The 18,898-nt window shown below is 36.8% G+C and overlaps 1 protein-coding gene across 2 annotated transcripts in view; it reads right to left on the minus strand.

The window, feature by feature from the left end:
* The window catches only part of Slc12a2 (solute carrier family 12 member 2), a 73,571-nt gene that overhangs the window by 21,501 nt on the left and 33,172 nt on the right, over positions 1-18,898 (minus strand). For both annotated transcript variants that reach the window (XM_021634120.2, XM_021634119.2), the window contains exons 12-18: positions 18,606-18,729; positions 17,812-17,913; positions 16,519-16,674; positions 15,221-15,320; positions 10,369-10,480; positions 8,261-8,401; positions 2,598-2,704 (exon numbers count right to left, since the gene is read on the minus strand). In XM_021634120.2, the coding sequence (XP_021489795.1) occupies positions 2,598-2,704; positions 8,261-8,401; positions 10,369-10,480; positions 15,221-15,320; positions 16,519-16,674; positions 17,812-17,913; positions 18,606-18,729 (842 nt within the window). The remainder of the gene's footprint in view (positions 1-2,597; positions 2,705-8,260; positions 8,402-10,368; positions 10,481-15,220; positions 15,321-16,518; positions 16,675-17,811; positions 17,914-18,605; positions 18,730-18,898) is intronic.

Consider the following 18,898-nt stretch of genomic DNA (forward strand, 5'->3'; position numbering starts at 1 on the left):
GTTGGAAGGATCTATGCACACTGATAAAGGAGAAAAGTAAGCCTCAGTCTCACCCAGCCATGAAATCTTGTAAGCTACAACACTGACTGGACTGACAAGGTATGTCCGCTTGTGCAAGAGTGGCACAAATGTTACAGGAGTAACCAAACACTTTCTGACTGAATTTAAGGTTTTGTCTATGAGAAAGAAACCATACCTGGTACTATTAAGAGGATGATAGATCATAGGCACTAGGTGAGAATCCAATACTAGTCAGTTAAATAGACAGAATATTGAGTATTAAAATTCCCTTTAGGGCTGGCTTAGAGGTTAAGAGCACTGACTGCTCTTCCAGAGGACTTGGGTTTAATTCCCAATATCCACATGGCAACTTGAAACTGTCCATAACTCCAAGATCTGACACTGTCACACAGATATACATGCACGCAAAACACCAATGCTATAAAAATGAAAATAAATAAAACTACCTCTCTTATTGCTGGACCCACAGACTAGACCATCTTTTATCCAGCAACAGAAGCCTCTCCTGGCAGTAGATGGTAATTAACAAAGAGCCTAAACTCATGACTGTGCAGAGAACACAAGACTGGAGTACTTAGCCCTAAGTAGGACAATCACATCATACCCTTTACCTCAAGGTTCAATCTTTGCCAAAGAGAGGGAGAAAGACTCTAAGAGCTAAAGGTGGTAGATAATTTCAAGGTCACAGTTTCTCCAGACACAAAAGAGCAGGTACATATATGAACTCACAGTGATTGTGACAACACACATAAGCTCTAGCCAGACAAAATCCCAAGACAGAGGGCGGACGGTAGACTTGTGATCCTATCATTAGCTGAGAAACTACTGGCATTTGGTAGTGGCTGGGAAAGCAAGTCAGTATTTTTTAATGTGACCCCTGGTAGGCTGACCACACAGGAGCTGGGAAACAAAATTGGAAGGCAGGGGGAGGGGATGGGGGAGGAAAGGAAGTCATCTCTAAGTTGGGTAGGAAAGGATTGTAAAAAGGAAAGAGTTGAAGGGGGTGAATTTGTTCCAGATACATTGAAATTGCCAAAGAACTAATAAAAATATAATAAAAGAGAAAGGTTAACAAACTATTTTTATACACATAAGCTATTTTCTAGATGTACTTGCATCTGTAATTTACATAATTATTTGTACATATTTTTTGATGTTTTGTGTAAAAAAAAAAAGAATGAGATCAGTATTTTGCTAATAGTTCATTATTTTAAAACCCATGGGTTCTTTTTTCTCTACCTGTTAAGAAAGGACTACCTACTCCTAATTGTCTGAGAAAGTACCAGATTGATTTCCAAAGTGGTTGTACAAGTTTAAATTCCCACCAGCAATGGAGGAGGGGTTCCCCTTTTACCACATCCTCTCCAGCATGTGTGGTGACTTGAGTTTTCGATCTTTCACTTTCTCAGACAATTAGGAATAGTGCTTCCTCAAGATCCAGCTATACCACTCCTAGGCATATATCCAAAATATGCTCAAGTCTACAACAAGGACATTTGCTCAACCATGTTCATAGGAGCTTTATTCATAATAGCCAGAATCTAGAAACAACCCAGATGTCCCTCAACTGAGGAATGGATACAGATATTATGGTACATTTACAAAATGTAATACTACTCAGCAATTAGAAACAAGGAAATCATGAAATTTGCAGGGAAATGGTGGGAACTAGAAAAGATCATCCTGAGCGAGGTATCCCAGAAGAAAGGCAAGTATGATATATACTCACTTATAAGTGGACATTAGACATATAATATAGGATAAACATACTAAATTCTGTACACCTAAAGAAGCTAAGCAAGAAGGAGGACCCTGGGTAAGATGATCGATCCTTACTCAGAAAGGTAAAGGGGAGAGTCATTAGAAGAGGGAGAAAACAGGGAACAGGACCGGAACCTACCACCACAGTGGACCTCTGAAAGACTACCCAGCAGTGTATCAAAGCAGATACTGAGACTCATAGCAAAACTTTGGACAGAGTGCAGGGAATCTTAGGAAAGAAGGGGGAGAGAGAAAGACCTGGAAGGGACTGGAGCTCCACAAGGAGAGCAACAGAACCAAAAAATCTGGGCACAGGGGTCTTTTCTGAGACTGATACTCCAACCAAGGACCATACATGGAGATAACCTAGAACCCCTGCACAGATGTAGCCCAAGGCAGTTCAGTCTCCACGTAGGTTCCCTAGGGAGTAGGGGGAACAGGGACTGTGTCTGACATGAACTCAGTGGCTGGCACTTTGATTACCTCCCCCTGATGGTGGAGCAGCCTTACCAGGCCACAGAGGAAGACAATGCAGCCAGTCCTGATGAGACCTGATAGACTAGGGTCAGAGGGAAGGGGAGGAGGACCTCCCCCATCAGTGGACTTGGGGAGGGGCATGGGAGGAGAAGAGGGAGGGAGAGGTGGATATGGGAGGAGATGAGGACACAAAGTAAATAAAGTATAATTTATAAAAAAAAAATAAATTAATTAAGAAAAGAAAGGACTATACAAAAAAAAAACAATGTCAAAAATTAGTGAATGCCTTTAAAATTAGCAGTTTTTGCCAAGTACTTAACAATTTAGGATATACTTACTGAAATAAGTTTATATAAATATCCACATCCCTCATATCTGCTTGTAACCAGTCTTTCTTAAATCCAAGGACAAGTGTGTTTGGTTTCATACGACCAAGTCCAGCAGCCTAAAATATAGAAATACAACTTCAAATACAGATTAGTTGACAAAATCATTTTAAGAGATGAATTATTTTCATATTGACAGTTTTTCTATAAATTATACATGTGAAATTAACCCCATATCACTCATACTAAACACAATAAAAATAATGTTACATAGAGACACTTAAAAAGTTCTAAATTCATTTTTGTATCAGGATGACATAAAAACTTACACTTTTACTAACCAAAATAAAACATTTAATTTTTTCCACCTCCATGATATATTTTAATAATAGCCACTAATGACTAGACGTAATTCCACTGTCTGGAGTTCTGAATTCCATCAATAGGAAACTGTAACTTCTTTTAATCATGCAAATGTTCTTTCTGAAAGCTGTTTGGTTTCCTCCCACAGTAGTTCAGCATTTTGCAATCTCACCAAAAGCTGCCTGTAATCCCAACACTCAGGAGGCAGTGACGGGATTCCTGTCTACGAGGCTGAAGCCAGACTGTCTATGTGTAGTGAGTGTAAAGGGCTACACAGTATCAGAAACAGAAAGAAAGATCCTGTCTTTAAAAGCCACACAACACAGACACAATTAAAGAGCTGTAATTCAAATGATTAATAATTCAGTATCCAAGTGTGTATCCTAGTAAGGGGAACAGGGACTATTTCTGACATGAACTCAATGGCGAGCTCTTTGACATTCCCACCACCCCGAGGGAGGAGCAGCCTTGGTAGGCCACAGAGGAGGAATCTGCAGCCAGTCCTGGAGATATCTGATAAGCTAGGGTCAGATGGAAAGGGAGGAGGACATCCCCTATCAGTGGACTTGGAAAGGGGCAGGGAGGAGATGAGGGAGGGAGGGTGGGATTGGGAGGGAATGAGGGAGTGGGATACAGCTGGGATACAAAGTTAATAAACTGTAACTAATATTAAAAAATAAAAATTTAATAAAACAAAAACAATTATCCATCAGCCCCCAAAATATCCTCTAGAAGTGTTTTTGTTTTGTTGTTGTTGTCTAATTACGAGAAATTATATCCTGCAATAATACTTAGGTTTGGGAAGGTTTTTAAAATTGGGGTAAGGGCTAAGGATAGAGTTTGGTCAGAAAATGCTTGCAGTCAAGCATGATGACCTTTGTTCAACCCTAGAACAAATGTGAAGACAGTGATGGGAGGTAGAGACAGTCATTTCTCTGGGGCTCACAGGCCAGCCAAGCCACACAAATTGACAAGTTTCAGGTAAAGAGTGAAAGAGCATTTCAAAACAACCTAACAAGAGCAAGGATTACATCCACAAGAATGGCATCTGAGGTTGATCTCTGGCCTAGACCTACAAGTCCACACATACACGAACAAGCAAACATTTACACACATAAGTGAATTATGATACAAAGTTAACAAGTTTAATATTTTAAGCAGTACTTCTCATGTCCACCATACTGCCAGGTAACATATCATTATTTCCAAAATGTTTTCATCACTCCATTCCGAAATTCTACAGCTGCTCTGTAACTGCTCTTCATAGCCATTCATGTTCTCCCTTTTGCCCCTTTACTTCATGAATGAAATCCCAGAACTCTGGTGTTCAGCTTACTTCATTCAGCAGGCTGTGCAACTCTATTCCTTTCTGCAGATAATGATATTGCATGTACATATCCACGTCTCATTTTGCTTATCCATTTGTTTGATGCTTGCACTTCAACTGTTTCTAATTTGTACCTTTTGGCTACACTGCATGATGGTGCAGTAGCAAGTTACTATATTGAAAAAAAAACCAAAAAACCTCTTCCTCTTCAGTTTAGTCAGGGTAAATGTCAAGGAGTGCAGTACGGCTGATAGTCACAAGTCATTTTAAGTTTACCTTTTGAGGAACAATCAACTTAATTTTTATAGTATCTATAGCATTTTATATTCACAATCAGTAAAACACAGGTTCAACTTTTTCTAAAACCCCACTAACACTTTCTATTTTTAAAATTATAGCTATCCTAGTATACTGACCTAGTATCTCGCTGTGGTTTTGATTTACAATTCCTTTATAACTAATGCTATTGAACATCTTTTTACATGTGTACTAGAGATACATATAACTTTTTTCTTTACCCAACTAACAATTTTCAAGTTCTGTTATTTTTAGAAAAATTTCTTTCTGTTTTATTTTTTTTTCTTTACATATTATAGGTATCAAAACCTGTGGTGGTTTGAGTGAAAATAGCCTCCAAAGGTTCATATATAAATGCTTTGTCCTCAGTTGGTGCACTGTCTGGGAAGGATTAGGAGGTGTGGCCTTGTTGAGAGGTGTCACAGGGCTTCAAGGTTTCAGAAGCTCATACCAGGCCAGGAAGCTCCCTCTCTGCCTTGTGCTTGTGGGTTAGGATATAAGTCCTCAGCTCCTGCTACATCTCTATGCCTGCTTGCCTGCCGTCATGCTCACTGTCAGATGGTCATGGACTCATCCTCTGGAACTAAACCCACACCAGAAACGGTTTCTTCTGTAAGTTACCTTGGTCACGGTGTCTCATCACAGTGGCTATTGCTAAGTTACTCTGTTATTAACTAGGAAAAAACCCTTTATCAAATCAATAGAAATATTTTCCCAATCACTAAGTTGTCTTCACTTTCTTTACCATGTCTTCTGCAGAAAATATCTTAAGTCAGAAAATGTCCAATTTATTTCTGTTTTAAGCTTCATGCTTTTGATATCATAACTGAGTCCACTGCCAGATCCAAAGTCAGGAAGATTTAACTCTGTTTTCTTTAAGTTTTATGGTTTTAGCTCTCATTTATGTTGGAGACACATTCCAAGTTGATTTTGTCTATGGTCTAAATCATTTTATTTTTGCAAAACATTAAATGAATTCAAATATTTATCAAAGGCCTGGCCATAGGCCACTGTCCTAAGTATTTGGCATGATTAAGAAACAGGAAATAGAGCTGCCCTGCAAGCTTACAGTCATCTTAAATTTGTTCTCCTGTACAAATATCTCTAAGAGACTAAGATTTTGCATTTAAAAGACCCTTTCCTTAAATGAACAATAAAGAATATTCCACCTTTTTCTAAAAGCAAAACTATCTGCTGGGTAGACTAACCGTGAAGTTGTTTTTGTTTGTTTGTTTTGTTGTTTTGTGCAAAGTGATGGTGGAGCAGGGCTGTTGAACAGAACCTAAAGTCCTAAAATATCACTGACTACAAAAAGGTGCACAGCACCAAGCAGTAATCATATAGGCCAGACAATACAATAGACACGACACACAGCACGTGCCTTCATGTGCACTTCTCACGCTTACTAGAACTTCTATTATTTAGCAACACATCAGGTAAAATCTTTGCAATTTTTAAAAACTACACCTTCATTCTTATCAAATTCTTTTTAAGAGTTGCTCTTTTTAACACTGAAATTTGCCCACATGGATATGTGCAGTTCTTTTCAACAGTATGCAGTAATTTTATAGAATGATAGCAGTCTTCATTTTAATTATCTGATATTTGTTGAAATTAAGTATGATTGTGCTTAGCTATTATAAATGATGCTGCCAAGTGCCTCACTAGCCCGGGTAAGCTGGCTCGGTTTCCAGTGCCAGGCACATCTCCTCCCTGCTGATGGACTTTATGTAGTTAGACAGCTGCTGGTTGCCTCCAGCATGGGAGTGCCACTTCCTGCCCGCTTGCCTACACCTTGCCATGCTGGTGAACTGCTGTGCTTCACGGATGTTGCATTTGTGTTGAACTGTTCAATTGTTTTCCTCCCTTAGCAGGTTACATTGTGTCTTCTGGAATCATGGAAGCTAGACTGCAGGAAAACAGGCTTTCAGGTCAGAACCAGATCAAACCATCCAAGTCTTAAACGTATGGTATCATCAGCACTAAACCCTTATCCTCAATCCCTGAGAGAAAAATGAAGGGTCCATTGATATTGTTTGGGGAGTTGCTTAAACAACCCTAACCAAACATTCAAAGATGGTTTCTTGTACCTGGAACTTAAACTTCATAGAGTTTTCTTTACATGTGAAGAGGTGTGCATGTAGCCTAGTTTTGTTCTCTAGTCCTTTAAACAATCAGATCTTGTCCAATAGTGATTATCGGCATGGATTACTACAACAGTTTAAAATCTGGCAGAAGTGATCCTGGTCAATATTGGCAGAGAATTGCTTTTACTTCATTCCGGTAATCTAGCTTTGGTTTCTTTCCCTCTTTTCCCCCTCTCTCACTGACTGACTTACAGTATCTCAGGCCATACTCTGCACTGTTCTTTTACTGGCCACATGTCAGGATTCTTAGGTTCACTTGGTCTGAGGGGTCCTCTTCTTTTCATTTTTATGTTTCCTTTAAAATCTCAGTTTTAAACTTTTAAAAGATTACTGATAGTCTTCAGTTTTATTTTCTGGGTTTAACTTAAATTATTCTCTCAGTATTTTATATATTCTCCTAAATTTTAAAATTTGCATTTTATCTTTAGGCCTTTAATCCATCTTAAAAATGATGGATTTGTTTCGATTTAGATCAAGTTGGCCAAAGTCACATGCTCCTCCCAAGTGCTGAGACTACAGAGGTGTGGAACCACATCTGGCCTTCTTTCTCTTTCTCTTTTGGAAGGCCTGTTCTGATCACCTATCCCATGCTGGTCTTCTACTAATGGTAATCCTCAGTGTCCCAAGCCCTGAGATTATAAAGGCATAAATCAAACACTGCTTCAAAATGGTTTTTGCAGTCTTTGTAAGGACTTATTTCAATCCTTTTTCATAGGTAAGCACTTATTACACACAACCCTTTCAAAGCCACTTGTATCATACAGTATATTTTCTGTGTGAGTAGCCATTTTCTGCCATCATTGAATTATGGCAGTTTCCATACAAGAGTGTGGTAATTACTTAGCAACCCTATTCACTTCCTGTGAGTACAAAGACTGTGGATCATTCTGAACAAAGTTCTAAGAAGTGCAACAGGATGGGCTCAGTAGAGTGCTGGGAGGCTCACCCCACTTTTAATAGACAGTTCCATGGTCAGAGCTGTTTCTACTTTTAATATTTGTTTGGTTGGTTAAGATTGGTTGGCAAATGCTGTCTCAATTTATATCTCCCTATTACCTTCAAGACAGTGAGCGTAGAGTTCAGAAATCATGTAAATAGCTTGGTCCAAAATCCATAATAAGAAAGCAACAGCACTAACATTTAAACCTAGGCCTGAATCCAAATTTCCTACTGTGATGCCTATAAAATACATAAAGTAGAAAGAGAAGTCTAAACTTAGAGCTAGCAAATAAACAGAAATACAAAGGACAAGAGTTTTTGAAAAGCCAAATAAAGATAGCTATGACTCAACATTTTAAAAACAACCCTAGTGTAAAGAGGAAGTGAGAAATATCTAACAAAAAGATTAAGAGGCCAAGGTAACTTTAAAATAGGTCCTTTGTGTCACCCTACAGCACAAAATTTCCGTAGAACTCTAAATTTTTAAAAAAATCAGTGATTTAAAGATATTTTTAAAATGATATACATTTATATTCCCATGAAGAAAGAATGAGAGAGCATAGAAGCTTTAATCACATGCAGCCACATGGAAGGCTCATTACCTGCATCAAATACTGGGCACCTTCTCTTAAGTCATCTGCATGAACCGGAGCATAGAAAGCCTTCATTTTGTTTTTAATTAGCCATCGCTGATATTTGGTTTGGTCAATGGACATCTCTTTCATAGCTTGTCTTCGAGGGCCCTTTAAATTAAAACATTATCAAGATTTGCATTTGAAAGACAATCTTTTTTTACACAAATCCATATACGAAAGACATCGCCTTAATATTGGTTTGAAAGAATGTGCTTAGGCGTTGTGATAGGAAAAGTGCAATAAGTCTTTCATTCTCCCTTGAATGAATTCTTCCTAATACTTAAGATTATACAGAAAGGGAGAGCACTGCTGTGCCTGGAAAAGGAAGGTAAAAAGATTTAGAACAAAATATTTCAATCCTAAATTAATGAGAGAAATTTGCAATTACTGAAAATGGAAAAGAGATTACACAAAGCAAAATAAAACCCTTCTATTTCTCTACAGAAAGTTTCCTATTTGGTCTAAGTTCCTGGGTTATTAAATCACAGGAACTTGAGAATATCATTGAAAATCAAAAGGCATATGCTTCTGCTAAAAGCAAGTAAGGTTGCTTCAAAGTGACATTTTGATCCTTTCATGAAACATATAAAATCTGTTAAGCAAAAATATGTAAAACAAAAATTTGAAAGGATTTAAAAGTATTTCTCTTAAAGATAAATGTGTAAAAGAAAATACAATCTTTCCTAAGTATGGAAATTGCCTTCTTTGTAACATTTTGTACTCAAGGCACCTTCAAGGGATGAAGTAGAGACAAACTGGAAAACTCTAATTGGGGTCAATGCTGACAACAAGTCCTACACACACACACACACACACACTCACGTATTCATGTGTATGCTTGTGGCCTTGGCTTGCAACTAAGAGCAACTGTCACAGGAGTTACAACACAATGCACAACACACATTTCTGGCACCTAAATAAGGGGGCAGAGTCTGAGAAAGAAACAAAACTGACATTCTAGCTTTTTTTTTCTTTTTCACCCCCCAAGGCTTATCATTTATCTGTTACTCTTAAAGACTTATTTTTAACTGCACTCAGATTTAGAAGTAGAAGTTCTCAGTGAAGACAGCCTACATCTCTTGGCAATCTGTTCCTGGCGTGTTTCCTTGGCTTTCTTTATTCTCTTGGCCAAACGGTTAGCATATTCTGCAGCCTTCTCATTTTCTCAGTGTGTTGTTTCTTCAGAGAAACACATGGGCACTTGTGTTACAAGGCTCATAGAGCAACGCGATATCGGACCTTGGGTGCTTTGGTCCTGGGCTTCCTGCATTCTTTAAGGGTTCTCTGACAACACATTAGTGAACATCATCTTCTTTAGAGACTGATAAGTTTTTGGATTCTACACCTTAGTTACTGAGGTGTAGTAGCTATCATCTAGGAATCTCTCTCTCTTTATAGTCTCCAAGTTGAGAGCCCTCAGATTGGCATCTATGGTATATCTCAAGCAGTCTTGTGCTTCCTCTCTTCAAAACTCTTCCTTGGTCTATAACAGGAATGCCACTTACTCAATAGCAGGTGCACTCTGCTGAGGACCAAGACAACCTGCTTCATGGGAAACTGTTGTCCCCACCAGATTTGGTCCAATGAACCCTGCCAGAGCATCAGCAACTACTTCTATGACCATGTGCTCCTCACAGAAAGTACAAAGTTTGCAGTCCATTTCATTGAGTTTCCAACAGCCAATGGTTGCAAAGGTGATATTCAGCTTCATCTTAATACAACCAGCTAAAGAGCTACCTTAGTTTCTTATGCAGAACAGGTGAGGAATAATTTCACAACTGTTTTCAATATCCAAAATAATTTAAGAAAAAAAAAGGCATTACCCTTTTGGGTAAAAATTTACTATTTTAGATATTTTTCTTACTCCTGGTTAAAATCACAACAGTTCAAAATATCTACGTCTTTTTAAAAAAATGTTGCTTTTTGACAGTTTAAAGAAAAAGTACATTGAAGAAAACATCTTAAAGATAAAAGTCCTACAGATTTGTCTAATGATTTCCAGTCTATAAAGTTCTATGAATTGCAGTCCATTTGATGAGTGAAAACGTTTTACTCTAAAACAAAGTGATACTTACCATATGCACATGGCCACAGATCATCAAGCCAACATTCTTTGTGAAGTCATGAACCAGATGCAATAAAGCAGGCCGTGAGTTTGGAGAGCCTGTCATTACAAGACACTGTGGCCTAATTTAAAATTAAAAAAAAAAAAAAAAAAATAGAACACTTTCAAATTTTTATGTAGTTTCTCTAAGAACAATACTACAAAGAACTTTAAGAAATAATCTTGAAGATACAGGCTACATGGGGCTAGAGAGATGGCTTGGTAGTTAACTGTGATCACTGCTTTTCCAAAGGAAACAAGCTCAGTTCTTAGCAGCCAAGTCAGGGGCTACAACTGCTTGGAACTGCAGCTGGCTGTGAAGGCCCACAGGACACAGGACACATGCGTACAGACATAAATATAACTAAACATTTGAAAGAATGCATAGCACCAGCATGATTTTGCTAAGGAGATAACTAGAAATAAAAATAAATAAATAACAAAAAAATACAAAGCTTTGTAAAAGTATCATACCAGATGCCCCTCTCCAACAACAGGTAATTCTACACACTGAGTTTTTTGGGTAATTACCACATCATTTAAAAACAACATAACAATTTTTATCTTCAAAGGTCTTAACTGTTCCAGTCATTTCATAGATCCTGCAAAACCACTGAGCACAACTAAGCCATAATATAAACAGGTAAGTTCTATCTCAGCATAATGACACGTACTTCATGGATCAGATCTCCATCTATTAACTTTATTCTTAAGGCTGTGGGGTAAGTAAAATCAAATACAGTAGTCTGAACTACAGGTTCTACTAGTGGACTAAAACCTTTTAATTCTAGTTAATAATGATGAATGCCAAAACTGCATTCAATTATCTCCATAAACATGAGAAGTTAACAAAATATTTAGATGTTTTAAACTACTGTGTTTTGGTTGGGCATGGTGGTAAATGCCTTTCATCCCAGCATAAGAAAGACAGAAGCAGGCAGCTCTCTGTGAGTTCAAGGCCAACCCCTGGTCTATATAGTAAGTTCCAAGACAGTTAAGACCACAGAGGAAAACCATGACTTAAAAAAAAAAAAAAAAAACATACACAAAAAACAAAACAAAAACTGATTTTCACTAACTAGGGGAAATCAATCTTGTTCATATGATATCCAGTGTTTATTTTATCCACCAAAAATGACTGGCAGAGTTCCTTAAATTAGCAACATCTATAACTGAACAAAAGCAAAGAGCCAACTAGAACTCCTAAGGTAAGGGCTGGAGAGATGCTCTGTGGATACCAGCACTTTCTGCGCTTGCAGAAGACCAAGGCAATGTTTCCGGCACCGACATGGTGACTAGAACAGCCTGGAACTCACTGCAGAGGGTCTGATGCCCTCTTCTGACTCACAGACATACATGTGGGCAGGAACACACATATACATAAAATAAAACTAAATGAATCTTTAAAAAATTTAATTCTAACTTAGAATAGTCCCTAAAATAAGAAAAATATTAACAAAGACTTTAAAAAATACTGACGTATTCAGAATTTTAGTAAAGTAGCTCAAAAATCAACTCTTAAGAGTTACTTTGGAGTAATCAATGTAACATCATGACCCAGACTGCTCAGTGCCCTCTTCTTACTTAAGTCTGTCTCACTTTTCAGCTTCTGCAGGTGCCACATTCTCCAGCTATGGAATGCCCCCTCCACCTTCCAAGAATAAAGTGACTATGTGTAACTTAGAACCCATAACAACCCATAAGGTGTTCCTTTTCCCAGCCACACTACTTAAAAGACAGTTGATCCCTATACTTTCTTTCTTACAAGCTAGATCATGGATGTAGTGATTACTTTGATCATAAAGACAAAACATCTTTTAGGGAACAGCAGAATGCCAATACATAAGGATTAGAGGTGCCAAATGACCAAATCTGTCTACCTGCCACGAACCATCCATTACTGGACATCTACCTATGCCTTCCTTGTTCAATTACTGCACTTTTAAAAGCCTCTTGTTAGAGTAATTTAGAGTCTCCTCTAAACAATATAATTCTGCTGAAATTATAAAATTACAAAGGCCATGTGGAAAAAAGCATGAGAGTAAAGCATGGAAAGCTGGAAAGCTGGAAAGCAAGCAGAATAGTGAAGGAGCTGATCATCATGAAAACACTAAATGAGAACAGGAATGCTGTGAAGTTACTGATTCCAAACCTCAAACACAGCAACATGAAGTTAGTAACCAGGCATCTCCAAGTAGCTCTGCAGACAGCAGTGAAGCCATGTTAAAGAACCCAAACTCAAGAACACTGGTCTCATGTGCAGCACACAGAAGCAAGTAAGAGGAGTCTAGTCATTGCCATCACATTGAGGGACAACTGCCTGCTCTCCTCAAACCGACTTGGCTACTAGTTAAAGAGGTCTCTGTGGTCTAGGAGACACTGAGACCAGCTAAGGGCAGGGGTGACTTAGTAAGTTGTTTATGAAACCTCCACCTCCCTCGCTGCCTGGCTCTCAGAACTCTGGTAACAAGGACACACAAAAAGCTTAAAATATTCATTTCTGAGAAATCTAATCAGATCAAAAAGAAAGCCTTTAAGATGACTTAAATTCCCCAAAGAATGAGCAAAGCTGTATTAATTAATCTACATTAAGGACTGGAATGGGAAGGCCTCCCCACCAATGCACAACTTCGTTGTCAAGGAACATAATAAATATTGCACTTTAGATGCAAGAACCCAAACTAAGAAAAAACAAACAATGAGAAAGAAACTTCAGGGTAACTCTAATTTTTGGCGACTTTGATGAATACTGACATAAATACAAAAAAATTTAAAAGAATTACGAGTTTTAATAAGACAACAAAAAAGCCAAAAAAAGAAAAAAGAATTTACACTGTGTCCACCTTGTTTAAAGTCATAAAAACATAAATGTTAATATAAATTAACCAATGTAACACCATAAATGTATTGGAAGTACAGGAGGAATACACCCATGTGCTATGGTCAGAAAGACAGAAGATAAGGACTAAACAAAAATCAGAATTCACACAAGATAAATACACATTATAAATTAATACAAAACCAGCAGACAAGGAAGCAGCTAACCGCTGAAACTAGTGCCTATACAACAAGAAAAGGAACATGGAGGATAAGTCAAGTATTGGTTTTCATTGCAAAATTTTACAAACTCTCCTCTTTGTGCTATGTTTACTATAATTTCGATGAAAATTGAAACACATGTGCCTATAATTTCAGGACTTGGGAGGGCCAGAGGCAGGAGTTGAGTTATGGGATAGCTGGGTTATATAAACAACAAAAATAAAACAACAACAACAAAAAACCCTGGGATTTAAAAAATAAATAAATAAAAAGAAAGAAAGAAACTTCAAAAGATTCAGTAATAAATGCAAGCAAGCTTTTGCTGGTTTAAAATTAATTGTGACTTTTTTTCACATCTTCTGTTACACAAGTCACAGGAGAATAATTTCTGTTTTCCTGTCATACGTGACATCAACTACCCCAGATGCTGACAGTAATGATTTTCCACCAGGGCTCAGGGCACTCCTTCCTTTTTTTTTTTTTTTCCTTTTTGTTGTTATTGTTTTCCTCCTCTCTCACGTGCAAAGCCTTGGTCTCTGGGAACTTTTCATTCTAGAGAAAAGAGAGCAACCCAAGGAATACACACAAATTCTCCTTATGAGAAGAGCAATTCTATCCTGAAATGTATCTCCTCTTCAAAGCTGTTTTCTGGAACAAGTTTCTGTGTACTGTAGAAGCCAACGAAATATGGTAATTCATGACCAAAAAAAGTCACCTGTTCACAGCTAAACATTTTATCAATTTAAGAAATATTTTATAAATATATAAATAAGCTAAAATTTCTTAGACTTTATATACATGAATAAGGGAATGAGGAAGGGGCTACAGCTGGGATACAAAGTAAAGAAACTGTATATAATACAAAAAAGTAAAAATTTAATTAAAAAATAATATTTTTGAATGAAGAAAAGCATCAACAGTGCTTCAGCAACTGGATCTAACTCATTATTAGCAATATATTGCACAAGTTTCACTGGAGACTAAGAACAGACTAGTGATAAATATACAAAGTCATTTGCTAAGGAAAGTACAGTGCAAGTTCTCCTTAGCCAAAAGCACAGTCTGATCACTGCAAGTGGTTTCTAGCCAGTTGTTGAGAAATGTGAATGACTAAATATTCAGTCTTAATAAAATGTAAATAATGGGTGTATCAAAACAGGCCTATCTTAGCCAGGCATGGTTGTACTTGCCTTTAATCCCAGCACTCAGATGGCAGAGACAGGCAGATCTCTGTGAGTTCAAGGTTAGCCTGGTGGTCTACACAAAGAAAGTTCAAGCCACTCAGAGCTACATAGTAAAACCCTGCCTCAAGCAAATGGGGGAAAAAAGAAAGTAAACCTCTTATGGGGTCAGTTCCCAATCCTCACCTAACAGTTCACAACTGTTGGTAACTCCAGTTCTAGGGGCTCTAATACCCTCCTCCTCTAGGGGATCTATTGCCCTCTGGCATCTGCAGGCACCAGCATGCCAGTGGTGCACAGACATACATGTGGGCAAAACATCCATACACATAAAAAGTTGAAAAGAAATTTGTAAGTAGGTATACAACATGAATGGTTACAAAGAGAAAAAAATATTTAAATAAAATCTTTAAGTAACAGTTCCAAAACTTTCATAACCTTTTCCAAAAGAAGGTAAGTTTTTTGTATGATTCGGCTGACTTTGAATAATTAACTGCCAAACAGAACAGAATATTTTGTACTCTTCCATATGAAGCGCTACGGAAGAATGAGAGGTTTAAGACTGACTGACTGGCCACCAGACAATGGTACCCTGTCACCTACCTGAAGTTTTTCACATGGTCTTCCACACCAGAAAGACGAATTGAATGCTGCAGTGCACTCAGGTAAGTCAGGGCTTGTGTGGAGGACCCCCAGTTCACATCTGTGGGAAAACAGGTGTGTGCAGTGTAGTACCAATGGCAACCAATTCAAACCAAATGACTAACAGCAAATTGAGCAGGAGTTTCATGTTTATACGTCAACTGTAAAACAAACTACTATTCTATAAATTCACATGGGCTCCAGCATATAGAAGAGGATGAAAGTTATCATCATGTCTGTTGCTGCGTGATGATGTCACTACAGACATGTTCACATAACAAAACAATCACTTAATAATACATTTTAAGATTATTTTTTATGTAGCTGACCTGAAAGGAAAGGGGCAGATTATAAATTCAGTAACTATGTTCAACCTATTTAAACATGCAAACATCCTTTCCTGTTAAATAAAAAAGTTGGGCCTTGAATGATTTTAAACACATTAAAATATGCTTAATAGTTATTTTAGAAGAGTAATTGCTCCTAAAAGTTAAAAATATAGCTCCTTTATCCATTCCTTTCTAGAGCCACCATCTGAATCCAAAGCTCATCATTTCTTATCCAGATTAAAAATGTTTCATCAGTGTTTGAAACCACTGTATTTTAACTACTCATCTTCTGGTTTATCCCAGTAGACCAAACTTTCCTAACTTTTTTGCCTGATCTTTTTCTGTATACTGAACCACTCTTTAATAATCTCTCCCCTCATCACCTTACATGTAGATCAACCTAAACATCACCAATGTAAAAGATGGTAATCACTAATTATTTCTCAGTTAAGAACAGTTACATTTACTAATTTTGGGAAAGTTACACCTTCCCAGTGCTTAGAACTGCCACAGAGCAGTTCTAAAACAACAAGAAGCAACACACACACACACACACACACACACACACACACGCATACATGCATATTTGGCTAGCAGCTACTGTAGTATTGAAAAATCTGAAACCTTCAGATTTTTGAGCAATTTTTAAACATATTAAGTGCAATAGAATGTCATATTAGTTTTCTTAAAATAAGGTTAGTCATATTTAATTACTGGATGAGAATGAAATTCTATAAGAATTAAACATTTCAAAGTAGTTCATTGAAACTAAGTGAACTTCAAAAACAAAAAAAAAATATCTGGAAAGAAGGTATTGTAAGTTTTACATGTGGCACCTTTTCAAATATATGAAAGTTGCTTGAATAAAAAAGTAACAGAAATTTGCCAATGTTTTCGAGCTTGAAATACTAAATAACAAAGTCCACTGACCTGGCTTTTTATAAGTGACATAAATGTACAGTCCAAGAACTATGACATAGGTCAGCAATGCGGCCCACCAGTTGATGACAAACATCACTATGCAGCAAAGAACTGCTCCAAGAAGGGATATCCACATGTTGTAGTATTTGAATGCAGGGCGCCATCCTAACAAGACAGACAGAAACCGTCACTGGGCACACGTAAAACAGATATCCTTATGGTTGCCATAGTCAGACGACTTTATGTAGTAAGTGCAAGGGTAACACCTAACAGTGAGGTCAATGACTATTATTCATCACAATGGCTTTGATAGTTCTCAATGACTGCAGACAGTACTCTATCACTGCATCTTCTCAGACTTTTAGGCAATATAATCTTTTAGAAATTTCAATCAACCCACGATAGTGCAATATAGAGAAGTGGCATATACAAAGGGAAGGTTTTGCATGGACTCCTAAGAAGGGTGGCTTTACTCTCCGATCTTCAGCGTGAAACACATCCATGTTCCAATGGATACACGAAACATTTCAAGCAATCTACCCATGCAACAAATCTAGGTGTGAACTCAAGAAATTCATAAATTTCCATTTAGTGTTTATGAACATAATACTACTCGTAAATGTTACAACGTTTTAAACTTGCCACTAACAGCCAATGATATTAACTACTTCAATAAAATTTTATTTTGAAAGTAAAACTGAGGCTAAAACATGCGTGTTCACTCTTCCTTTTCTGTTAGAAAACACCACACTATCTGGCCTGTTCTAACAAACTCAAATCCTTCTGTATTTCCATTCTTTTCCTGATTTCCAGCCCTTGCCTGTTTATAACAAAGGCCCCATGGTACTCTTTCAGTTGATAGAGCCCCCTTATGTTAGAGTTCCACAGAACTCATTGTGTAAAGAACATGTTGGGGGCTGGGACACAGGCTCAGTGGTAAAGTGTGTATTTATCATGCATGAAGCACCAGGCTCAGTTCTCAACACTGAAAGGGAACAGTTTTGAAAGTTATTAAATAGTAACAGTATTATGAGAATTGACTCAGGTAAGCAAATAGGAAAGACATTTTTAAAATAGGAAATAGTTCTTTATATGACAATGCTATTTTTAATGTTCTGAAAGAAATAGATTATCAGTGTACTTCATGATAGAGATCTTTGAACACTGAATTTGACTTAACTATAAAATTAGACAACTTTAATAAACTAAATTCAGATACATTAAATTTTAGAACAGTAAAAATTTTGTTTCTTCTGAAATCAAAGCTATTAATACATACAAACTTTTGAAATGTAAAATTACCTGGAGATTTTGCAAGTGATGCATGGAATACTGAAAAATTGATTAATGCATAAGATGCAAGGAAGAAATTAGAGATAATTGGAGCGATAACATTCAATTCAGCTGCAAAAAGAAAAAACAAGAAATAGATTTAATGGTATTTAAAACTTCAAATTGAAATAGTTCTAATTTTTAAATAGCATCATAAACACTCCTAAATCTACCACACATTGATACTTCCATCTTGTTATCACAATTGAAGGCATAATCGGATTTTCACATTCAAGTAATTTAACAACGACACAAGATATAGAAAGTCTAATATTATCAGTAACAGTGAAAGATCCATAGCTTTACATACATCAGACAGAGGTATTACCTCTGTCTAGTAAACTAGGGGTACACTAATATCATTTTCCTTATATTATCATCATGAATATTTTAGGAAAAGGATATTATATATGCCTATAATCCTAGTCCTTGGGAACAGAGGCAGGACCATCAGGAATTTAAGATTATCTTTGGCTACAATAGTGAATAACAAGAAGCCAGCCTGGGCTACATGAATCTTAAAAAAGAAAGAAAGAAAGAAAGAAAAAAAGAAAACGAGTATATTTTCTTCTGTCCCTAATTTTACATAATGGCAATAATTTTAATAAATAATATCAGGCACTATTTTTGCAGTATTTTTTTTATTACAAAGTAATTTTGTGCACTAAAGCAAGGCTTATTTTGTTAATAACATAATATTCATGATTATAGCTAATGCTATAAATATAGCAAAACCTACATGATATACCATTCATAGAACTAACCAATTAGGATGAATCCAAGTGCAATTAAGAATGTTAAGATGTAACCACGAAGAGGTTCATTATTTTTCCCATAACCTTTAGCAAACATCTGGAAAGCTGGGTAGATATTGTCCTTACATAGAGCCTAACCCAAAAAAAAAACAAAAAATACAAACATTAAAATGAAATACAGAAAAATTAAGATATACAAATTTTCTAACAGTTAAAGTAAGTTAAACATGAATGCAAGCTAAGTCTCTCATTTCTGATACTTTTTGTTTGCTGTCTCATAGTGCTTTATCTACAGATTATAA

This window comes from Meriones unguiculatus, chromosome 2 (genome assembly GCF_030254825.1).
Source record: "Meriones unguiculatus strain TT.TT164.6M chromosome 2, Bangor_MerUng_6.1, whole genome shotgun sequence".
In the NCBI taxonomy this organism is placed as follows: domain Eukaryota; kingdom Metazoa; phylum Chordata; class Mammalia; order Rodentia; family Muridae; genus Meriones; species Meriones unguiculatus.